The sequence below is a fragment of the Canis aureus genome, chromosome 30 (assembly GCF_053574225.1).
Source record: "Canis aureus isolate CA01 chromosome 30, VMU_Caureus_v.1.0, whole genome shotgun sequence".
Taxonomy (NCBI): domain Eukaryota; kingdom Metazoa; phylum Chordata; class Mammalia; order Carnivora; family Canidae; genus Canis; species Canis aureus.
In genome coordinates, this window is record NC_135640.1 from 43,703,211 (window position 1) to 43,727,395 (window position 24,185).

At 63.9% G+C, this 24,185-nt stretch overlaps 1 protein-coding gene across 1 annotated transcript; it reads right to left on the reverse strand.

The window, feature by feature from the left end:
* Positions 1-1,421: 1,421 nt before the first annotated feature.
* On the reverse strand, positions 1,422-24,157 carry LSS (lanosterol synthase). The gene is made up of 22 exons (XM_077879464.1): positions 24,011-24,157; positions 23,718-23,886; positions 22,838-22,976; positions 20,604-20,712; positions 19,503-19,624; positions 19,150-19,246; positions 17,347-17,482; positions 16,979-17,087; positions 16,409-16,527; positions 15,429-15,526; positions 15,216-15,243; positions 13,612-13,668; positions 13,014-13,085; positions 12,716-12,766; positions 12,109-12,258; positions 11,493-11,589; positions 10,657-10,762; positions 5,325-5,390; positions 4,843-4,923; positions 4,196-4,366; positions 3,372-3,450; positions 1,422-2,892 (listed from the first exon to the last, which is right to left on the reverse strand). Exons 1-22 carry the CDS (start codon positions 24,022-24,024, stop codon positions 2,761-2,763), a joined length of 2,202 nt encoding a protein of 733 aa, XP_077735590.1. The 5' UTR covers positions 24,025-24,157; the 3' UTR covers positions 1,422-2,760.
* Positions 24,158-24,185: the final 28 nt, after the last annotated feature.

Sequence of the window (24,185 nt, forward strand, 5' to 3'; positions counted from 1 at the left end):
TTTTAAAAGTTCATTCTGTTTTAAGGAGGGTTTGTTTGCATGTTTGTTTTTAACAAAAGGGGAAAACCCTCTACGCTTAACATTCCTGGGCCCCATTTCCCGGTGGAGACCCGAGTTCCCACCCGGCTTCGCTTTCCTTCAGCCTAAGCCACTTAACATTTATTGCGGGACAAGCCGCTGGAGGGTTCCTTCAGCTTCGGTTTGTCTGGAAAAGGTCTACTTTGCCTTCTTTTTTGTTTTTTGGTGAATATAGAATTGGAAGCGGACGAGTTTTTCCCTTTTAATAACCTTCAAGATGCCGTGCCACGGTCTTCTGCTTTGCGTCACGCCTGTTGTCCTTACCTTTGTTCACCTGCATGGAATGTGTCTGTTTTCGTTTGCTTTTCAGACGTTATTCATTCATGGTTTCCATCCATTTAGGACGTGCTTTGGAGGTTTGGGGTTTGGTATGTTTGGTCCGTGTGATTATTCTGTGTCTGCTGAGCGTCACGATCAATGAGCTTATAGACTTCACATCCGGAACAGTTTCACCAGGATCACTCAGAAGTTTCCCTGCTTCCCTCCTTCCCCGTCTCGTGGGGCCCCAATTATATGCATGTTGGACACTCGAGATCACCCAGCAGGTCACTGTGTCGTCTTTAGAGTGTTAAGCACCCTGGCCACCGGAGGCTGTGTGGTGCTCACCCGTTCCTGGGTGGCCCAAGTGCAGCCCCTAATCCTCTACCTTCCCAAGAACCGGAGGCGGCATCAAGGACACGGGTGTCAAGCCCACCGCGTCTCACACCCACGAAAGGCCTGGCTGCGGGCAGGTGTCTGAGGCCCCTGGTCTCACGACGGGCTCCAGTCGCCCCCGGGGCCATCGCTGTCCCTGGAGGAAGGCTGCAAGTCACTTATCAGTAGTCGTCATGTAGAAACTGTTTTCACTGAGGAGAACGTGAAGTTGTCCTTATCACCCTCATCCTCCTGAGGAAAGGGGGTGGGGGGTCCTCTAGTGCCAGGCCTGAAGGCCACACAGCACAGAGGGGCCCGTGGCCCTGGTGCCCTGCAGAGCGGCATCCGCAGCCCCCTCCACGGCCACCTGTGTGGGCAGCTACTGTGGATCCCGCCGCGGGCTGACGGCCTTCGGGGACATGCAGCCGGTGCGACCACAGGGCTACATGTGCAAGCTCCAGCTGCCTCCTAGGACACGGAGCGAGCCGAGGCCACGACAGCAGAGCAAGCCAACCCCGGCCTGTGGCTCAGGTCCCGTCGACGCCCCCTGCCTCCTCCTTCTACCCGTCATTCCTTTTTCAAACAAAGTGAATCATGAGTAAAAAGTGATATTGCGGATGGAAATGAAAATAAGTCAAGCTGAGCAACTAACCTGTGGTCAGCCTAGCTGCAGAGATGAGGAAAGAACGAAGAAGGCAAAGGAGACGGCATCAGTTCTTGAAACATTTTATTGCCTAATTAAACGTGGATGTAGCAATAGTGACGGTGTCCAGGAAGAAAAAGTACTTTCCCAGAGAGGAATTCCCACTGCGAATTAAGGATTTTTAGTCAGGGAATTCCTCAGAGGGAAGGTGTGGAGTTGGCGTCGTGGCCGATACCGAAGTCCTGATACGGCTCCAGCAACAGCCTCCCAGCATAAAACAAAATCTGGGCCCGACAACCAAGAATAATTTGAATTCAGGCGTCTTTAATGTTCTCTCCCAAGACGGAGAACTGGACTTTATCAAAGCACGGCTGACCCAGGGTTGGCCCGGGCCAGGTGTACAAGGCACCGACTCGCCCACCACGTACGCTGCTCGCGCCCCCGCACCTGTCACCTTCCACGCGGCGCACGATCATGGGCTGCACTCCCCACAGTACTTTCCATCACCGAGCTACGCATTTTATAACTGAAGTCCATGCTCGAAGCCCCGTCACCTGTTCAGTCACCCCCCACCCCCAGCAACCAGCAGTTTGGTCTGTATTTGAGTCTGTTTTGTTTAGAACCGATTTTTAATCAAGCAGAGGAGACACACCTGCTCCTCTTGGAGCCATCACGCGGCTCCCGAGACCCACGTGGAGCTCGCGCAGCGGTCTCTGAGGACCCAGACCCTGGACCGTCCCCACAGGAGAGACACGAGTGTACCACGCTTTGGCCTGACGGAACCACGGGTCTGCTTATCAAGGGAGCTGCCGCAGGGCGGCGGCATCGGCAGCAGAGGTGGCATCAGATCTTCCCTTGTTAGGTCTGTGCAGCGACCCGACCATGGCTCAGCCTCCCAGGCAGCGGCTGCCGCGGGAAATGGCCAGCCCGCCCCGACGGGAGAACGTGGGCAAGGAAAGAAGTGCAAGAGCAACCCGACGGGTTTCCAGGGGATCCCAACGGTTCCTCCAGCCAAAGCGAACCCTCATGTAAACCTGGGGAGTGGGGCAGACGCTCAACAGGCATCCACAGGACACCCGGGCCCCATGGCACAGCGGCCAGGGCGCCAGCAGGGCTCCGAGCAGAAGCACCACGGGCTGTGCCCCCGGGCTCGTGGCTCATCCTGCTCCTTTCCTCATCTAAGCAACACTTCTAAGAACTAAACCCTGAAAACAAGGGTCTAAAGCCGCCCCCCCTGCCCTGCCCCAGGTCTGCCCTGGCCCTGCCCTTGCCCTGCCGGAGCAGGTGGTGAGGGCACTGGGCCCCTAGGTGGGGCTCCTGCAGCTCACCCGAGGGCCCCAGCTGGAACCTGCTGCTTGGTGGCCCCCCCCCGGACACCCGTCCCCACCACCACCTGCCAGGTGCCCTCAAGGGTGGCCGGCAAGGGCGCTCTCGGGGTACAGGCGGGAGAAGCGGCCGAGGGTCCAGATGGGGAAGACGTTCCTGTAGCTCGTATAGTTGATGGCACAGGACTTGTTGAAGACGCCGGCCGTGTTGTCCTGGAAGAGCACAGGGAGTAAGCACAGAGGCTCCAGCACGAGGCCAAGGGGCTCCCGGAATGGAAACCCCGGCCGGACAGCTGGGCAGCCCCTGGGGAGTCGGCCCACGAGCCTCTGCAGGCCGTCCTCCTCCTACCACGCTGGCCCTGGACCCCTGCCCTGGACCCGAGTCACCGGCTCCTCACAGCCGTGTCCCCTCCCCAGACTCGTCCGGGGCAGGGGGTCAGCATCCTGTGACTGTGACCTGGACCCGCAGGACAGGCGGAGGCGGCTGCCGCAGCTGCCAAAGCACAGCCTGAGGGTGTCGGGCCCCCACCCCAGGCTCCGAGCCAAGCGGTCGTCTGCACACGGGCTCTCCCTGGGGTTTACAACTCTCCGGCTCCCAGAGCTAGGACCCTGCTCGCGAGCACAGGTGTGGCCAAGCCCATGTGCGTCGAGGTCAGGGTTGGGCCCCGCGCTCCTCGGCCGCCTCGGCATACCTGGGGCCAGTCGCCGTTGGGGAGCTGTTTTCGAAGCAGACACCGGACTCCTCTCTCCAGGGCCTCCACGCAGGGATGCCTGGGGGGGGCGGGGGGAGGAGGAGGCACTGACCGCTCAGCCACTGCTCGGTAGGACGGCAGCCCAGCTGCACCCTCGTCCTCACGCCACCAGGCACAGATGTGTGATGCACGAATGCACAGGGACACGCAGTGGCCCCAGCACGGCTAGAACAGCCGGCACTCCGCGGCTGCCCCGCACGTCCACCCAGAATCCCAGATTCCAGACACGCACAGCGCGGCCCGAGGGCAGGCGGGCAGGCAGCCCCGCACACGTGGGCAGGTGCTCCAGTCCCGCCCTGGCCTCCAGGACCCCCCCCAAAGCCCACAGATGTCACATACGCCCACGCTCACTGCCCGCGGCCAGGATGACGCCCCGGAAGGACGACGGGTTGGGGACCCCACCCAGCACCCGTGGCCCAGGCCCCCCTGACTCGGCCGCTCCTGCTCACAGCGACCCACCTAACTTGGTGAGGTTTTAGGAGGATTCCCCAGACGGCCCCAAAGCTGACGGACAGCACAGCCCGGGCACCGGGCACGTCCATGGGTCCACACACCCGCGTGGACACAGGGGCCACCTCGGCCCTCCCGGGCCTCCCCTGGGCCTCCTCACAGTCGAGCCTCCCTGCAGGAACCCCGCGTCTCGACAGCCTGTGCCCTTGCCCGGCTCCCTCCCCTCCTCCCACCCTCGCTCACAGCTCAGCTGCTCGCAAGCCACCCAACAGCCTCCTCTTGACCCCACCACCCGGGGGGTCCAGGGCACCCACCTGACGGCCATCAGCCCCATCAGGGCCCAGCACGTGTTGTGGATCTGGGACGCGGTGCTCTGCACGTAACGCCGCTGCTCGCAGGACTCGAAGTCCTCCCCCCAGCCCCCATCGGCCATCTGCCGGGAGAGCAGGAAGGCGCAGGCCTGGGAGACCTCTGCACACACAGCCCTGCGGAGAGCGATGAGGGTCGTGGTCGGTCCAGGGAGGCCTCCCGGGGGCGGGGCAGGAGTACGGGGGGCAGCCTGCACCCCAGGCCCACCACCACATCATGAAGGCCTCGGAGACACCTGCCTCCCACAGGGAGTAAGAAGCTCTGTGGCTGGGGACGCCCCGGCATGACCACCCCACCCCTGACACACCCTGCACCGGGCGGAGCTGAGGGAGGCGGCTGGGACAGCTCGGACCCAGCCCAGAGGGGTCCCACTGGGGGTCGGGGCCAGGCAGGCCCAGAGTGCGCCGCCCAATAGGCTCCTGGCTGGGGCTTCGAGCAGCGAGGCACGGCCTCAGCCCCATGTCTTTACTAGAGCCATGAGCTCACTGCTTAGAAAACTATGAAACACCCCTGAGGCCCAACATCCAAGGAGACACCCAGCAGAGCGTCCTGCTGGCAGGAGCCCCACCCCGGGCAGTACAGGCCCACTCACCCGCTGTGGTAAGTCTGCCCCATGCAGGCGAAAGCTTCCAGCCCGAACCAGGTGCCGTACGTGAAGCAAACCCCCCAGGAGCTGGAGGAAGACAAAGCAGAACCTCAGCCTCTCCGTCTCGATCAGAGGCTGCGGAAAACCAGATTCCGCCGGACTGGTGGGAACCCGTTCCATTGTGGGGTTGGGAAAGCCGGGGTTACTTTCAAGAAAACCACCCCCCGTGGCCTTCAGTGCGCCTGACTCTAAGGCTGAGCCCAACAGGCCCGGCGCACGGGGGCCCCGCCAGGGGAGGAGCAGTCAGGCCGGAAGCCCGGCCTGCACACCCCCCAGCGTCCTCGGCCACACGCTGAGCAAGCAGGAGGAGGCCGGGCGCCCAGAAGTGACAAGGCCCCGCAGAACGCTGTCCCAGCAGCTACTCCCGGACGGTGGTGTGGCCTGAGGACAGAGCTCCCCCACCTCTGCACGCCCAAGAGCTCACGTACCCTTCCCAGGAGCCGTCAGCCCGCTGCTTCCGCCGACAGAAGGCCAGGCCCTGCTGGAGCGTCTCCCTGGAACACAGGATGATGCTAACAAACGCTGCGGGACGACAGCAGCCCACCTACCCCAATGCCACCCGTCCCACGGCCTCCAAGAACCAGCGTGGACTCCCTTAAAAAACAGTAAAAGTAAACGAACACCGAGAGAGAAAACACATAGGTGAGAGAGGTGAGGGATAAGAGGACGTGGGAGGGAGAAGCCAAGCCACAGCGGAAGCCGTGCTAGTCAGCGAGGAACCAACGCCAGGAGCAGCTGCACGCAGAGCCCGTTTCACTGCGATAACGTCAGGAACACAAGCTGCGGCAAATATGCAAAATGATACTTAAAAAGAAATAAAAAATTAGAGAGCAAATGACAGATGTAGAGGACAGAGGTCCATCGTTAGTCTAACTGGTTTGGGTCTCTGAAGAGGCTGGAGCGAAGGTACAAAGCCTCCAGGGAGGTCCCGGAGCCTCACCTGCAGGTACCCCCGTGCCATGGCATCCTCCCACCCCCCACGGCACCCACCCCCCCAGCATCCCTCCTCCAGGGACTGGCTTCCAAACAACAGATTGCAGCCAAGTCGACGGAGCATCACTTCTGAGACTCGCTAGCAGATTCCCTGTCCCCCGCTGGCTTCACGAGACTCCGCAGAGGGGCCCCGGTGGCGAGAAACTGAGGCTGGCCTCCAGCCAGTGCTCAGCGAGGAAACGGGACCCCGGAATGGAAACCTGCCAACGACTATGTGAACGTGGAGCGGACCCTCCCGTAGCCGATGCTCGGATGAGACCCCAGTCCTGGCCGATGTCCTGGCCGCGGGCTGGTGGGAGCTGTGCAGACGACCCGCTGGGCGGCGCCTGGGTTCCTGACCCACAGAAACTGTGAGGCAACAGACGTGTGTTGTTTGAAGCCACCAAGCTTTAGTCGTGTTGTCACTCAGCATGAAAGAACCGATACAAAGGGTGGAGGGACAAAGATGTGACCCTAGCAATGAAAGAGTGACGCGATGCAGGGGTAGTAGAAACAAAGAGGTTAAGAGAAAGTAAGAAAACTTGACACGACACAGGTGGAAACTCAAAATGCACAAATTATTGGGACAGTAGCTTCTCAAAACCGGCTCAAGCAGAGGGAGCCTGGCTGGTCCTGCAAGTACTAAAGAGAGTCACAGATTCGAACTCTGTCCAGAAATAAATCAGGACTAGAGGTTTTCAACAGTAACTTCTACTAACTCAACCAAGAATGATCATTCTAACGTGACTCAAAGTCCTCCAGGGGACGGAGGAAGAAACACGCCCTCGCTTATTCTAGGAACCCAAAAGACCGTACAAGTGCGATGCAGGGAAGCACAATTTCCAGGCTGTCCGTGAATGAACGCGGATGCGACATCCAAATCTAAATTTCGGGGAAGCAAACACAGTGGAGATATGCCAATACCAAGTTGGCCCCGTCCCAGAAACAAGGGTGTTTTACCATTAGAGAGATCTACAATAATCATCTACGTTTACAGCTAAGGGAGATTATGCTTATCATCTCTACCGAGATAGGAAAGTCCTTATCTCCTAAAATCAAACACCCATTCACAACAGGGGGTTAAAGAAATAACTGAGCAAATTAGGAAGAAAACCGAACTTTGTTAACCTGAAAAGGGTAACGACCAAAAACCTAAATCACGAATCACTCTAAATGGAGAAATATTAGAAGCATTCCCCTTCAACATCAAGCAATAGGACAAAGATGCCACCACGGCCACCACCTCTGCTTCGCAGGCTCAGCCAGGGCAGGGAGACGAGCAGGAACACCAGCTGCAAGGACCGGACGGTCTAGGAAGACCCACAAGAACCCACAACTAATTAGAATATAAAGAGTTGCCCAGATGGATTCACCGGTGATTTCTGCCCTCAAGGAAGGAATTCTACAAGGTCCCCCAGGCTCCCCCAGGCTCCCCCAGGGCCCAGACACAGCCCGCCTGGTCCTCCAGGGCAGCATCACCTGAAGACCAAAAGCAAAGACATCGCAAGTAAGGGAATCTACAGACCCCTCTCTCCATGGCACAGACACAGAAACCCCCCACACAGTGTCCGCACAGCAAATGCAGCAACGTAAAGAGAATCGTATGCCACAGGTGAGATTTACCCCAAGTATGCAGAGCTGGTTCCACATTCAAAATTCAGTGAATGCAATTTACGGAATCGACAGGCGAAGCCAACAAACAGAAATCACACGATCACATCAACAGCTGCAGAAGTAGCTGACAAAACCTAACACCTGTTCATCATTAAAAACTTTCAGGAAACTAGGAATAGAAGGTAAACTCTTCTGCTTGGTAAAGAGCAGCTGCAAAACTACAGCAAACAGGACAGCCCCGGTGGCGCAGTGGTTTGGCGCCGCCTGCAGCCTGGGGTGTGATCCTGGGGTCCCGGGATCGAGTCCCACGTCGGGCTCCCTGCATGGAGCCTGCTTCTCCCTCTGCCTGTGGCTCTGCCTCTCTCTCTCTGAATAAATAAATCTTTAAAAAAAAAAGGCAAACATCACATGTAATGGTGAGAAACGAGAGGCTTTCCTATGGAGTTGGAACGAGGACGCCCCTGTCACCACCCCTCCTCGACACTGTACTGGACGTCCTAACTGATGCAACAGGACGAGAAAAGGAAATAATCGGTACACAGAATGGGGAGGAAGAAATAAATCTGTGTTTGTTCACAGATGACGTGATCACCTACGTAGAAAATCCCAAAGAAGCCACCAAAACACTCCTGGGCTACCCATTGTCACAAGGTTGCAGGATACAAGATGGTTCTTACACAGTAAAGACCTTTCTTTTCTTACCAGCAACGAACAATTAATTTCTGAAGTTAAAATCACAGTATTGACTATGTCAGCACCAAAAAGAAAAAACATTACTTAGGTTTAAATCTAACACAGGGGGATCCCTGGGTGGCTCAGTGGTTTAGCGCCTGCTTTCAGCCCAGGGCGTGATCCTGGAGTCCCGGGATCGAGTCCAGGGCCCCCACACCGGGAAGGGGCAAGGGCAGAGGGTCTCCCCACACAGGCGGTCCCCAAAACCATGTGGCTCCAGGGAAGGGTAATGGTCCTGGATAAAGATCCAAGAAGACAATAGTCATGAAGGTTAAAATGAAGAAAAGCTACAAAATGACAACGAAAATTGAGAGACGACCAAGAGGCCACTAGAACAATGAAACACGTGTGCCCACACGACTCCTGCGGGAGGAGCACGCGACCAGACAGCTCCCAGACCTCGCCAGCACGGCCGCAGGGTCGCAGGGTCGCAGGGTCGGGCGCCACCAACTGTCCTCCCCGCGGCCTGGAGCTCCCGCACCCTCCACGTCTCCACCAAGAAGCACACTGGACTTTTATTAAACTTCCTAAAACAACCTATTAAGGGAAAAGGTCAATCACAGGAGAACGTCACTGGGGACAAGCCGTGCCCAGCGGAAGGGACCACCGGCGGCCCCAGGCCCAGGGACAGAAGTGCAACAAAGCTCGGTGCCCACCAGGGGCCGCACCGCCCGCCAGGGCAGAAGGGAACCCGCAAAACACAACTAGAAAGTGGTCCAATTCCTTGGACGTAAAGCCACGTACTCCTAAATGACCCCGGCCAACGAGCTCAGGGCAGAAACAGAAGGTCAGCCTAGCTCCACGCTCACTGAGACTCACCACAGACGTATGCGCACATCTAACAAGGAAGCCGGACGATCGTTCAAGTGTCTAAGTTAGAAAAAGAAATAAAGTAGAAAGAGAACAGTGACGAGCAGACATTGGTGAAACCGGAAGCCGAGGCTTTGCCGCGACAGAGTCAAAGGCGGGACAGAGCCTGGGCAGAGCGGGGAGCGGCTGGTGCAGGGGCGGCCCAGGAAGCGCGGACAGCGGGAGGACCGAGGCGAGGACCGGGGGGCGCAGCTCTGCGGCACTGGGACAAGCCCCCAAACCCACAAGACGCAGCAGAGGAAACCCGTGTGGTCCCACGGGTCCCACGGAACCTGTAGCGAGAAATTCAACACCTTCCCTCGGAGGAAACTCCGAGCCCAAGTGCAGCCTCCAAACACTTGAGGCAGAAATGGCCCAAGTTCTCACAAACTCGGCCCAAGAATCTAAAGAGAAAATTGGCTCTGCAGCTCCGGGCCGTCGGGCGGAGCCCCACCGGGAAGCCGTGAGGGAAAGCGCACCCGGTTTCCCTGTGACCACGGTTGTAAAGGCCCTTGAGAAAGTGCTTTTCCAGTTGAGCCCGAAGGGTGCTCAGGAGGAAAGCGTAGAAGCAGCTGCAGCTACGTCACGTGTGCCGCGAGGTGTCAACGGACGTGGGGGACGGGGATGCCCAGGAGCCCGCGCGTCCCCAGCCTGCAGCCAGGCCACTCCTAAGCTCGTGTCCTCAGGAAGCGGGGACCCCGGGCCCCGAGAGACGAGCGGCGTGTCGAGGGCAGGATGGTTCCAGGAACCCGCTGGGAGGCCCCCGAGGACCCACAACCGATGGAGCCACTGCGGGCCACCCGCACCACGGGCACGCACGCAGAGGGCAGGGGGGGCCGGCTGCTGCCTGAGCACGGGGCCAGGCCCCGAGCACCGGGTTGAGGCCTCCCGTGGGGGCCCCGAGAGTGGGAACGGCGCAGCCCCAGAGCCAGGAGGGGGCGTCTGCCCACATGCGTGCCCGCTGAGGTCGCACAGCTTTGTCCCCTCGTGATTCGTCGGGCACCGCGGGGAAGACGCGTGCACCTCTGTGCACAGGACGGGCTTACCGAGGGGCCGTGGACGTGGACACGCGCAGCTGGGCTGCGGAGCTTTGCACCATTATTATGACGTGAGCAATCCTCCCTGTGGGTCAGGGCCGGGCTACGCTGAGCCCTAGGACTCGAGTCCGCCTGGGGCTCGGCCTGGGACGACCGCTGGAGCCCCGCAGGTCACCAGGCTGTTCTCGGTACCTTCTCTTCCCTCTTGAGCTTACTTTCTCTCCCTCACGCTTTTCTTTGCCATTTCCTCTCCTCCAGCCTCCCTCACGCCAAGGAGGCCACACACGAACCCCAGCAAGGTGTGTCGGTTGCGTGCGTACGTCCCTGCTATGCTACGCGGGAGGCTCCCGGGGGCGGGTTTCAGGGAACGAGTCACGTGCAGCTTCCAGCAGCGCCGCGGTCGGCACCCCGGAGCGGTTCTGCTCACGGGCAGCTGGACTCAGGAGCTCTGGAGCCCCTCCACCCCCGGACTGCGGACGGGTCTTACAGCAGACCCCACCCCGCCGAGGGCCGCCCACCCGGCAACGCCACGCCCGCAGCCCCAGGCCACCCTCACCTGATCTCGCCGGCCCTGTGGTCCGGGAAACACTGGTGGAAGAGCTTCAGGGCCTGCATCACGGCCGACGTGCACTCCACGTACGTGTAGTCGATCATGATGTCCCCTGGGAGGGAAGGACCAACGCGCGTGTGAGTTTCGTCTCGTCACCCAATTTGGCAGCTCGGGCCAAACTGTGAAGAATGAGCGCACGGCAACATGGGGAGCCCACATGGGGCAGCGGGAGCCTGGTCGTCCTTCAAGGAAACCAGGGAAGAGCTCCCGGGCACCGGCCCAGCCCCGCAGACGCGGCCGCCAGGTGGGAGGGTGGCGGGCACCTACTCGGTGACCTGGAGACCCCCGGGCCAGCGCGATGGTGAAGGAGCGAGGCCCGGGGCAGCCTACACCCCACCCAGCGGACCACGTTCAGCAGTGACAACAGCGAGGCAGAGACCTGGAAGCAGGGGTGCGGGCCATGCGGGCCACGCGGGGCAAGAAGCTGCCCTTGCAGACTAGATCCGCAGGCACAGCAGCGTGACGCAGGCCAGCAGGTCCCCACCGACACCCCCTGCAAGGTGCCTGGGCTCTGCGAGGTGCACTCGGGGCACAGGACGGTCTCGCAGAGGGCAGGGCACGCAGCAGGAGAGCCAGTGACCCCCCTCCCGGCTCCACCCCACGTCTGAGAAACCGAACCACAGCTTTCCAGCCCCGAGCACAGCAGTGGCCACGTTCAGAGCTTGGGACGCGCAGCCGCCACCACCCGCCGGCGCCTCCGCGGGCACGGCTCCCGCCTGAGGAGGACCTCAGGGCTCCGGCGGGCGAGCCCCTGGGCTGGTCTCCGGGCCGCAACCACTCACCGAAGACCTCCGAGGGGTTCAGCAGCTCCAGCAGGTGCCCCCCACGCTTAGTCTCATAGGTGGAAAACCCTCCGTCAGAATTTCTCATGTTCAGCAACTAAAAGCAGAGACAGGACATCCTGAGAGTTCACCGTCGTGCTGAGCGTGACGGGGACCCCACCAGCCGTGGCGGAGCTTTCCAGAAACAGCCCTGGCTAAGACCAGCGGGGCAGGGCGGGGCACGGGAGCCGCTCTCACATTAAACCGAGGCCCCCGGTGCCCCAGGCAGTGGTGCTCCAGGAGTGGCCGCCGGGGCCCCTGACCTGCACCTGCTTATCCACTCGTCAGCCACGCGTGGACACCACGCGGCCTCCGTGCTGAACCACGCACACACCGGGTGTGAAGGGACTTCGCACAAACACGAACGGCAGGCGTATCCTGCCTTCAGCCCTCGCTGGCGAGTAGCCAGGCCCGCAAGCCCCCAGCACAGGCACCATCAGGGGACGGGCCCCCCCGGGCTTGTGGCACGACCCAGGCCTTCACACAGAAGGAGCCACGGGAAGCGCAGCTCACAGGCAGCACTGGGGGGACCCAGGGTGCCCCCAGCCCAGCCCCGGCCCCGGCCCCGGCCCCTCACCACAGCAACAGCGTCACAGAGCTGCTCTCGGGCGACGTGCTTGGTGACGAAGGAACACTTCTCCTGCAGCAGGAGGATGGACTTCAAGGCCTCGGCTGTGCAGTCGGCAACGATCCAGCCACACTCCAGCGTGCTGAAGGGGAAGCCGCCCTGCAGGGCGCGGGGCCCGCGTCAACCCTGGCCGTCGGGCCTCCCAGTGAGAGCAGAGGCCTGGCCACCTCAGCCCCACGCACCACCCAGTGTGGACGGCCCCCGACCCACAGGGGGAGGCGCACGCCGTGGGGGGCTGCCCTGGACCCGCAGCACCGCCCGCACACCATCCGCGTCCCGACCCAGCGTGGTGGCTGCGTGTGCACGTGCTGCTGTCTAGCAGCAGCTCTGCGGCACAGACGTGCGAGCTCAGCTCCGACGCAGCAGCAGGAGGCGGCCCACGCGCCTCAGTCGCCTCACGTATGCGTCTCCCCCGTCAGGGAGGCCCGGGTGCACTGGCGGCGCCCGCCGTGGGCGTGTCGGAGCAGGAAGGCCCAGGGAGGCGCGAGGAGCCCTCTTAAACGGCAAGCACAGCCAAGCAGGGCACAGGACTCGGGGGAGCCGGCTGGCCGCGCACCTTGCTCATCTGGCGGTAGTACTTCTGGTGGTCAGGGTAGTTGTCGGGGACCTGGGCAGCATCCAGGGGCACAGGCGGAGAGCAGGGGAGGCCCCGTCAGCCCCAGGTGCAGAGCACACGCACGGCCCCCGGCCATCAGAGCCAAGGCAGCCTGCGATGCCTCCCCACGCCGCGGCCCAGCACCCCCACCCGCTGCCCTGGAGGCACGCCCGGGCGCTCCCCGGGGAAGGCAGGCGGGGGCACCCAGCACAGGTGGGGAGGCCCCACCACCCCCAGGCACAGGCCACTATGGCCTCACCTGCGAGATGCGGAGAAACTCATGTGCCTTCTGCAGGGAAGACAAGAAGTCGGGCCTGTGGTGTGCCCCTGCCTGGAAGACAGCGCAGGCTGAGCGGCCTGGGGCACGAACCCGCGGGTGAACGGGCTCCCAGACCGCCCTGGGGACGTGTCGCCACCACCAAGAAACAGGAGCAAACCCACCCGAGCGTCAGGCTTTTCGGTTTCTGCTGACGTGTCAGGAAGACGTGATGGAGAAACGAAGGGGGCAGGAGGGTCCACCCGAAACCCGGCCCGGCCGGGGCACAGGAGTCCGGCCACCGAGGCAGAGGCCCACGTGGCCCAGACCCCCGAGGCCACCAGCACACGCTCTGGTCTCTGCAGCGTGTGCTCAGAGGTCCCCTATGGGCAGTGAGCGCGGAGGAAGGCCGAGAGCCCCGCCCCTGCTGGAAGCTTCCTGCGCAGCGTCCCTGCTCTTGGAGCCTCCCAGCCCGCCCACCACCACCCTGCCTTGGTGGGGCCCTCGCCACAGGCCTCGGGGCCCAGGTGAGCAAGGAGGACGCAGGCTCAGCCAGCGGCGCACACCCAGGAGGTCGGTGGGGGACGGCGGGCACACGTACCTCGAGGAGGGCCTGCACCGCAAAGGAGGTGTCCCACACCTGCGAGCCGTTGGTGCCCTGCACACAAGGACGAGCCGTTAGAGCAGCGGGGCAGCTCCCCACCTGTCCACTATCACCTGGGACCCGCCAGGTGGGGTGGGGGCAGGCGGCGGTGTCTGGGGGCCCAGCCAGCCCCCAGCCCTGGGCTCCGCGCTCTGTGCACCCGGCGCCCACGAGGGCCGGGCGGGGGCTGTGCGTGCAGGTGGGTGAGGGTGAGGCAGCCCCGCGCCTGCCGCCAGCAGCCACGACCCGATCCTCGGGAGCACGTCCAGGGCCTGCTCCACCCCTGCCCGTGACAGGCTCTTGCCGAGGCACAGCGAGGACCAGCCTGGCAGAGCTGGGAGGCCCCCCTCGGATCCCACCCCGGGAGACTTGTGCACTGGTCCACACTGCGCTCCCACGAGGACGCTGGGCGAGCACAGACACTCAGGCAACAGGGATGGGCCAGCAGCCCAGGAGAACCTCCCGGACAAGAGAGACCAGCGCAGGGTCAAGGCTCAGGGTCTCCCCACCAGGGCAGGAAACCAGCAGACAGGCCCAGACAGCGGGTGTGCCCCGAAGGAGAACCAGCACAGAACCAGCCCGATGCCAACACACGTGCCACGGCCTAACCAGGGACGGTCATCAACCCTGCGGGGCAGGACACCAGCAGCCATTCCCTAAGCGCCGGTTAGCAGGGCGCGGAAGGACTCCGGACCCACGCGGCCACATGGGGCCCATCGCCCTCCTCCCGTTGGCACGCAGCCGTCGCGAGCAGGCAGCAAGGACAGGCCAGCCAGGTGGGCTGTGCACTGGACGCCATGTAGCGTCCTAAGGGTCAGGGGCGCATCTGATCTGAGAACCCTGCTGGAGGCTCCCTCTGCGTGTCCACACGGAGCCAAGGGGGGACGGAGAGAGCCCCCACAGGGTGGCCCCACGGCTCCAGGCTCGCTGCTCTCAGGGCCCCGCAGCCAGGTCCGCGCCAGGTCAGCCCCAGGGTCACGCACAGGACGTGGCCGTGGGAGCAGTGGAGGCAGGTCAGAGGCCATGACGGCACAACCCGGGGCAGCAGTGCACGTCAGCGGGACCACGTGGGAACACACCCCCCACGGACGGAGCACACATGTCCCAAACCCTTAGAGGTCGGGGCAGCTCTGCAGGAGCTCGGCCTGGGCACCAAGCACAGCGTCCCACACAGTGGTCTCAGGGGACCTGGCTGCCCCTCAGGGGGACTCCTGGGAGGGTAGGGGGCTCCTGGGGGGGCTCCTAGTGGGGGTGAGAGGGCCTCCTGGGGGGGTTTTAGGGGGGTGAGAGGGGCTCCTAGTGAGGGTGGGGGGCTCCTAGTAGGGGAGGGCTTCTAGTAGGGGTGGAGGGGCCCTGCCATGGGGGTAGCAGGGGTGGGCTGCAGACCCTCTCCCCTGGGCCTGTGCACCCCTGCCACTGGCTGTCCCCTCCCACGCCGGCCTGGGGATGCTGGGGGCTGCTGCGCGCCCGCCCCCGGACCTCACTGTGAGGGGCGGTCACCCTAAGGGGCCCAGAGCAGGAAAGGCTGAAAAGGGAGCAAGCGGCTGCAGCCTCGTCTTTACCTGCATTTTCATGCCGTCGAGGCCCAGCCTGTGAGGAGGAGAAGGGCCCAGGTCAGGCGGCTCAGCCCACGGACGGCGGCAGGCCCCCGGCCCCCGCACACCCTGCATGCCCTGCGCGGCCCCACTGCGGGCGGTGACTGACCAGCCACGCTGGCCTGCGAGGCCCCCACGCGCTGTGCCCCCGACCGGCCAGGCCCTTCCCACCGCACTCACCACAGGTAATCGGGAATCCTGGAGACGTGCTCCTGGAAGACAGAGGAGGCGGGCCCGTCCACGTACCAGCGCACGAGCATGTTGATGGTCTTCGAGATCTGCGGGGGGACACGGAGCCACAGCCCCGTCAGGCGCTGCCCAGACCCGCTCGGCTCCCGACACGGGGACAATGGCCCACACGGGGCCCCCAGCACAGCCTCCATCTGGGCCACACGTGGGCATGTGGGGTGGGGTGTGTCCGCCTCAGACGACAGAGCAACGCAGCCCCCAGGAGAGACAGAGACGGTACCTGTGGGGCAGGGGCTGCTTGCCTGGCATGGAATGTTCTACAGACCCAAACCCACATCCTGGCGTCGCGTCAGGCCAGTCAGCCCTGCACGTCTCACCCGGGTCACAGACCTGGGGTCTGCTCAGTGCCAAGTCGACAGTCCCCCCAGGACCACGCTGCTACACGGGGAACGACTCCCCGCTCCACTGAGGCAGCCACAGATCACGGGCCCCCCAGGTGCCACAGGCCCCACAGAACCCCGGCGAGCAGCACGGGACAGCGCTCCAACGGGGCTGGCCCAGAAAGGCCGCCACCAGGCCCGCCAGGGTCACCCCACGGCCAGGAGGCACCCCCAGCCTCCACTGCCTGGGGTCCACGCTGGGCCTCCGCCAGGCCCCACGGCCTCACCATGCAAAGCCAGGCCAGGAGAGTCACTGAGCTTGGCAGGAAGCAGGGCTGGAAGCCAAGCACCCCAGCGCTGTACGCCCACGGGCAAGGGCAGACGGCAGGTCGTGGGGAGACGTCGAGGGGGAAAGCACCCCTCCCGACTGACCAGGAAGCTCTTGAGGCGGCCCCAGGAGCAGGTGCAGCGGAGGAGGGCAGGGCGCAGGCGGGGGGGGGGGGACCTGGAGGCCTCACCTCCAGAGCGCCCGCCGCCCCAGCCCTCACCCCGCACGGGGCCGCACGGGGCCAGCTGGCGCCGCACACTGACCGGGCCGATGCTGATGCACTTGGAGAAGCGGTCGTCCGCCGCGATGTGCTCGTACAGCCTCTGGACGGCCCGCTGGCGCAGGCTGGCGCTGTGGTGGCGCTCGTACAGGTTGAGCAACGCTGCGGGGGCGAGGTCGTCAGCCCAGCACAGCCCCGGGGCCCTCCCGACCCCGCCCTCCCCACGGCCCTCTCCGACATCCCGTGTGGAAACCCGGCCGGGGCACAGCCGGGCAGTGACCGGGACGGGCCCAGCACAGAAGACACGTGCAGGGCACGCGGGAGCAGGGGTGCGGACCCTCAAGCCGCCAGGGTTCCCGCAGGGAGACGGGCCTAGGCCGGGCCCCTGGACGCAGGGAACAGAGCGTGCCCCCAGGCCCGCAGCCCCCACCCTGCTCCGGGACCCCAGCCTCAGGCTTGCTCCGGGGGCAAGGACAGCACTCGCACTGGACGTGAAGCACAATGGCTGCCCCCCCACCCCGGTCACCACGGGGCCCAAACAACGGGGGGTGAGAAAGGGGAGGAGACTTGGTCACTCGGCCCGGGCCGCCCGCCACCCCGCGCAGGCACCCACCATACACCACGCGGAGCAGCCAGCTGTGCGGCGTGTACAGCTCGTCGGGGGCCACGCTGCTCCTGTGCGCCGGCCAGTCGATGCCGGCGTAGTCCTCCACGTAGAGCTCCTGGGGGGCAGCACCTCAGCATCCTGCTCGCCCGCTTCCTCGCCGGGCATGCCCTAGCGAGCACCCTGCACCCCAGCCTCGCCCCGGGACCCGGGGGCCAGGCCTCTCCCAGGGGCCCCGAGCACCCCCCAGCCCCCGGGCCGGTCCTCGGGGACGGGAAGGTGGATGCTCCACCGTGGCTCCTGGGAGCGCGGCCCTGCAGGGTCCCGGGCCAGCAGGCGCGAGGGTGACCCCAGGGTGCCCGCCCGGGACGGCTCACCTGGCGGAGGCTCTGGACCAGCGGGTCCTCCTTGGCGGTCAGCCGGGTGGCGTAGCAGTAGCTCATGGGCAGGTAGACCTGTCGGCAGTGGCACCAGAGCGTGGAGGGGTGCGCGGGTGCCCAGGCGGGAAGCAGCCTGAGGAGACAGCACGCACCACGTGGTGGCCCTGCCGCCTGCAGCGCGGCCCCGGCCCTTCCACGCGTGGACCCGGCCACCGGCACATCACAGCCCGGCTCCCATGGGCTGACAGGCTGACCACCAGTCCTCCCGCTTGGCCGGACGCAACCTGACGCCAGAAACCTGACCCCGACGCTCAGGACCGTCTGTGGCCTCATCGGCCGGACGGAGCTTCCGCAGCGTTCACGGAGAACCAGGGCGGGGGCTCTACGGGAACATTCCGCACTTTGCAACTTTTCTGGAAACTGATGGCTATTCCAAAATCAAAAGTTCATCTAAAACCCCGCGGCCCCGGCCCCTCTGCCCAAGGACGGGCACTTGCACAGACACCAGCCGGCCCAGCACCTGGCAGCACCTGAGCCGCCCCACCTCCCTCCCAGCGCCGGCCCCCGGCCCCCGGGGTGCACCGCCGCCGGCCTTGGGCCCTCACCCTGTCCCCAACCCTCCAAAGCACCCAGCACCGCCCGCTGGGCCCCCCACGGATGGCAGCCAGCGCCCCACACGCCCTCCAGCACCTGCTCCGCCTCGTCCGCCCACTCCCTACACACCGGCAGGTCCACGGAGCAGCCGGCAGGCGGCCAGGGAGGATCACCTCCCCTCCTCCAGGGGCCAGCCTTGGGGGATGGTGCCCTCCTACCGCCTCTCCTCCTCACCTCACCACCTCCCCTCCCCTCCCCACCCTCTGCCCCAGTCACTGTGTCCCTTCACCTCCTCACCTCCCACCTCCTGTCCCCTCACTGCCTCCCCTCCCCTCCCTACCCTCTTCCCCAGTCACAGCCTCCCCTGCCCTGCCCTCCCCTCCCCACCCTCTGCCCCAGTCACCACCTCCCACCACCTCTGTCACGGCCCCGTGTCCCGGTCACCGGGTCACCACTGCCAAGGCTGCAGAGGTCGGGCCAAGTCTTCCATCAGAGCCCTTCACCCAGGCCGCACACGAAGCCCGAAGCCTGCCCGGCCTCCCTGACAGCTCAGGGGCCGGGACGTCGCTGACAGGGCTCGGGGAGGCCGCAGGGGTCCACCCAGGCTCTACCAGGGTCTCACCTCTTGAAGGTGACCTGTAGGACTTATACGCATAAGAATGTGTCCTGGGGAGACGCCCAAGATGTTACACAGTGGTCGACGCTTCACACAACTAGAAATCAGTGTGACGTTGCTGAGTGCACAGCGGGCCTGTCGACCAGGGAATTCCTCTCCCTTAAGGACACACTGTGAAGTGCTGGGGGGAAGCGCGCCGCCTGGGACTAACCCTCCCCCTCACTGGCAGGAAGAGAAGGGAACAGAAAGCAGAGCACACCCCATGCCCCGGTGCCGAGGCTGCCGAGCGGCACGGCCTCCTGCTTCTGCTTTCCCCTTGCATGAGGTCAAGACGTCGCAGCAGGACGCAGCCCGGCCGTCTGCAACAACGCAGGGCTCGCCCGGCCTGCCGGGGCGCCACCTCACAGGGCCTCCCCCCTCCTGCCCACGGGGACCCCTTCCACGTGTCTGCTGGACTCGGCCCACGGGGCCTCACCTCACTCCACCGGACGGGCCGCCCGCCCCCGGCGACAGGCGACCCCGGGCCCGCCCCCCACCCGGTAAAGCGCGGGCAGCCCGGCCACACGGCAAGGGCGGAAGGGCACACGCACCACATCTCCGGGAACAGAGTGTTGAGGCCTTCCCAGCTGTAAACGTTCAGGACGGCCAACCAGAACTTCCCCCAGGAAGGGATGACCACGGCGCCGCCTACGGAGAAGAACGGTCCTACGTCAGCAGCCTTCCCTGGAACACCAGCTGCTCGGGACCGTCCCCGTGCACTGAAGCCGGGGCTGAGGCTCCTCCGGCGCAGGCGGGAAGCAGGCCCCGAGCCCCTCAGGTCTGCTCAGCTGCCCGGCTGCTGTGTGGAACCTCAGCGTCCCCAGCGTCAGCGGGTCGGGCCCGAGAGCCACATTCGCAGCCTCCCCGCAGGAGGAGCACCCAGCACGCGCGGTGCAGGGAGTACCTTTCTCGTGGAGAATGTTCCGGGCTCGCACCAAGTCAGGATCGTCAGGCCCAACACCCAGAATTCTTAGAGACACGTAGTTGAGTGCGGTCCCAAACACCGTGGACTTGTCTTCCACGTGCCTTGGGGAGCAGGAGGGGGACAAGAGATGGCCGTGTTTCATCACTCGCAAGACGCCGAGCAGGGCTTTTAGCACAGCCTCCTGAGAAAGTCAAAAATGCCTCCAAAGACATCACACGACCGCCCGACGACACCCAGAGCCGCCATCATCCAGTTAGAAGCCCCGCACCTCCCGTAACCGGCCGGCACTAGCACTGCCTGCCTCCTGCGCTCCCTTCCCACGCCTGGCCCAACGTGACCAGTCGCAGGCCAGTGACCCAACTAAGGCTCCTTCGTCAGCACACACGGCACAGGCTCCAGAGGCAACGAGTAGGGGCGGCCGGGCCCCTGTGCCTGTGCAAAGGCACTAGCCAGGTCTCAACACCCGCCACCACCACAGGAACCTGCGGGAGAGGAGGCCCCAAGTTTGAGGTCAAAGCCCCGCCCGAGGGCAGACAGGGGCTGGGCGGTCCCCCAAGAGTTCTGATGGAGAATCCCGGGGGGCAGACTCCGCTCACCAGGAGGAACCCCAGCCCTGAGCGTACAACTCGGGGCTCCAGGGCCCACGAGCAGGTGGGCAGGCGGTCGACCACACTAGGCAAGGCCCAGCTCCCAGAGTGAGCTCCGTGTCAGGGGGGTGCACGGAGAACTGGGGAGGGGTGCTGGCCCCCCGGCTCCACCTGCTGCCACCCTGGAGTGGTCACAGCCAGCTGGCTTTCTGTGTGGTGCGAGTCCCCAGCGCCTCCCAACCAGCCTGAAGGCCCATTTGTGACACCAGCTGTAAGACCAGGGCCCAGAAAGGGAGCAGCCTCCTACTCTGAGGACCCCGGAAGCCAGGTCCACCGGTGCACAGCCCCCGGCCAACCTCCCTTCTCACACGCTCCCCTTGCCCCACCCCAGCTCCTGGGGAGCTACCGCCACCCCACCCTTGACAGGTGTATCCCCTACATAAGAACGCATGTGCACACGCACGCACATGTGTGCAGTAACAAAAGCACTCACAGGCCCCAGCCGCCATCAGGGAGCTGCACGGACCGCAGGTACCGCACTATCTCTTCTCTATATCCAGCCGGCAGAGGGATCTGTGCCACGTAGCACGTGATGAGCAGACCTGTGACAGAGAAGCGGTCCTCAGTGGGAGCAGGCCGCGAGCACCGGTAAGCCCAGGCCCCCTTCCCGCACCCCGCAGGGAGCTGCCCTGAGCTCTCCCTCTCGTGGAGAGGAGCCCGAGGAGGCTATTGCTGCCGGCCTCGCCAGGGACTCCGGGAGTGAGGCCCCGCGGAGCAGCGCCAACACGCGACACCCCCTCCCAGCCACTCTAGGGCCCCGTGACACTCTCCACGCCTGCTGGAAAAGGAACATCAATGGGTCACCCCTGGATAAAAATATTCATTGCTCACATTTTTTGTTTTATAGGGTTTTTTCTAGCATACGTCACCTTGCAAATGAAGATCAATGGTCAGTAAACATGATCCACAGAAAAACCTTCCCAGCCCAGCGCTCCTGAGTACTGTGCTCCCAGGCCGCCGCCAAACCCCACCTGCGCCCCCCCACGCCTGTGGTGCCCTGCAATGGAGGTGGGGCTGGGGTGTCTTGGGGTGGTCCCAGCCCAACGCACCGTGGAACACACGCCTGACGCTGGCTCAGAGGCATCAGAAACCCTGTTAGACACCCTCATACGGAGCCACGCCCTGGAAGGCGGCAGCTGGGTTTGGAGATGCGGCAAAGGTTCCCAGAAAAATCATCCCAAATCAGGCTCCCTCTTTCCATTCTAGTTACGGTACCATCAAGACACAGAAACACACATGGCCAACGCCATGTCACCGGCTTCCCACAGAGACCCGGTCAATGACGCATGTGGACAGCCGATGCCACACGAACCACACTCAAAGGGGAATAGTCTATACAGATCCAAACTAAAGCAAGAAAAGAAAGACCCTTCAAAGCTCAGCCGGCCCCGGAAAAACTGCACGGTACCTCAGAACAGACCAGCGCCAGCCTGAGGACGAGGGGAGTCCTCGACGGGGAAGCAGCCGCAACACAGGAGGGAGGCCCAGCAGGCAGGGCCCAGGGCAGCAAACACCGAACAGGGCAGCTGTCCCGGTGACAAGAGCCCCCCGCCTCCTGGTGCTACGCGTGGGCGGGCGGCCTAGCCCGAGTCTCCTCACCCCCACACCCCATGAGGCAGCCCGGCCCCCTGCCCGGGGCAAGCTGTGTCACCGCCTCCCTGAGAAGATCTCCGGCTCCAGGTGACTCTCCCCTAAGGACAGGCCCGTGGGCCCCTGGACAGGAAGGTACGATGATGTACAGCCCAGGGGACACGAGCACGCGCACTCCCCACGCTCGTCCCACGAGACGAGTCCTTCCACACACATCACACAAGGGGATTCCTCACGTTACACGGCTGAGTGTTTATTTCGTGAAACATTCTCAGAAAGCAACGGTTTCACGTAGCTCAGTACTAGGAGTCCAAAGGCCACCCTCCGAGGCCATCCTCCGGTTCCAGCCGCAGCTCCCCCAGCCACCTCCTCAAGGTCAGCTCACACACCCGAGCTGCCCGAGGACTTAAAGACCCCACCCATCGGGGCACCTGGCTGCCTCCGTCAGTTGCCAGAGCATGCAACTCTTGATCTTGAGGTTGTGGGTTTGAGCCCCACGCTGTGTCGTAGAGATTACCTAAAAATAAAATCTAGGGGCACCTGGGTGGCTTAGCGGTTGGGCGTCTGCCTTTGGCTCAGGCTCTGACCCCGGGGTCCTGGGATCAAGTCCCACATCGGGCTCCTCATAGGGAGCCTGCTTGTCCCTCTGCCTGTGTCTCTCTCTGTGTCTCTTGTGAATAAACAGGTAGGATCTTCAAAATAAATAAAAAAACAAAAATAATAAACCAGAAAAATAAAATCTTAAAAAATAAAAAGACCCCATCCATCACCTGTCCACGTCTGGCACCTTTATACAGGCCTGGTCCTCCACCCAGAGTGCCCCTGCCACTCTGTACTGGACTCAAGAGCCACTCCTCCCCTGCCCCCCCAGTACCCCTTGCTTCCCTTTTGAGAACCCTGGGCTAGCCATGCCCTCAGTCCCACCCCAGCGCCGACACCAGGACGGCACAGGCACAGGGCAATGCTCCCGAGTAAGTCTGGGTCTTCATCCACCTTCTCTTTCACCGCACAGCACTGACGCGGGCCTGGAGCGGGCCAGGGCCCCGAGGAAGCCCCAGGATGGCCTCACCCACCTACCTGGCAGGAGGAAGAGTGGGCCGCCATAGTCACCGGCCCAGTGCCCATCCTCAGCCTGCAGCCCCACGTAAAACGTGATCCCGTTGAGAGCCGCGGCACGGGCTGTGTCGGCTTTGGGCAAGTCCTTGAAGTAACTCCCCTGCGAGGGAAGAGAGACGGGAGCCCTCATCACTCACCGCCCCCCCCAAAACAACGAATGCAAATTACTTTAAGGTTTCCACTGTTTCAACCAAATGTCAACAAGTTCTCCCGGTTTCCAGTCTCCTACTTCCCAATTTCTTCACAACCTCTCCAGGGCCATCTTCAATCAGTAACGCAAGGGCCCCCTGACTCCCCCATCGGGAAGCTGGCTGGCTCAGTCAGTTGGCAGAGCAGACAACTCTTGATCTTGAGGTCAAGGTCAGCTCCTCCCCGGAAGTCCACTGGGCTGGAGAGTTCACTTTCCAGAGGGCCTCGCTGGACACCTGTGCTGTCCTGGCCCTGACCCTCCCCTGACCCCGGCCCTGACCTTCCCACCTTGACCCTCCCCTGACCCCAGCCCTGACCTTCCCCTGATGCTAGCTAGCCCTGACCCTCCCACCCTGACCCCAGCCCTGACCCTCACCTGTCCCCGGCCCTGACACTCCACTGTCCCCGGCCCTGACCCTCCCCTGTCCCCAGCCCTGACCCTCACCTGTCCCCAGCCCTGACCCTCCCCTGACCCAGGCCCTGACCCTCCCCTGACCCAGGTCTTGACCCCAGCCCTGACCCTCCCCTGACCCCGGCACTGACCCTCCCCTGGCCCTGACCCTCAGCTGACCCTGGCCCTGACCCTCCGCTGACCCCGGCCCTGACCCTCCCGGCCCCCCACATCCCCCCGCCGGCCCCGCGCCGCACTCACGGTGTCCAGGCCCAGGGAGTGCGCCTCCAGCGCCGTCTGCCCGCGGCCGGGGCCCTCCTCCGCCCCCAGGTACGTCCACGTCTGCCGGCCCCGCTCGCAGCGCAGGCGCCAGCGGCTGAGGTCGGTGGCGGGCTCGGTCTTCCAGGGGCCGCCCCGGCGACGCAGGCACCTGGGACCCGGGCGCTCGGTCAGCCCCGCCAGCCGCCGCGGCGCCGTCCTCCACAGGGGAGCTCGCGCCCCGCAGCGCCCGCAGCCCCCCGCAGCCCCCCGGGTCCCGGGCCGCGCGGACTCACGTGCCCTCCGTCATGACGGCGACCGCGCCGCTCCCCGCCGCGCCCCTGCAGCCCAGCCGGGCCGGTCCAGCGGGTGCGCCTCGGCGGACTCTGCGGGGCGCGGTGGGCCGATGCCTCCGTAGCCAATCAGGACGCCGCGGGGGCGGGCCCCGGGCGCGCTCGGCCGCCTCATTGG

Excerpts from the sequence above, each read along its gene's own strand:
- LSS (XM_077879464.1), bottom strand. Across the intron at positions 15,244-15,428 it reads AGGATTCCCGATTACCTGTG|GCTGGGCCTCGACGGCATGA; the intron begins GTGAGTGCGGTG and ends TCCTCCTCACAG. Across the intron at positions 3,451-4,195 it reads ATGGGGCTGATGGCCGTCAG|GCATCCCTGCGTGGAGGCCC; the intron begins GTGGGTGCCCTG and ends CGCCCCCCCCAG.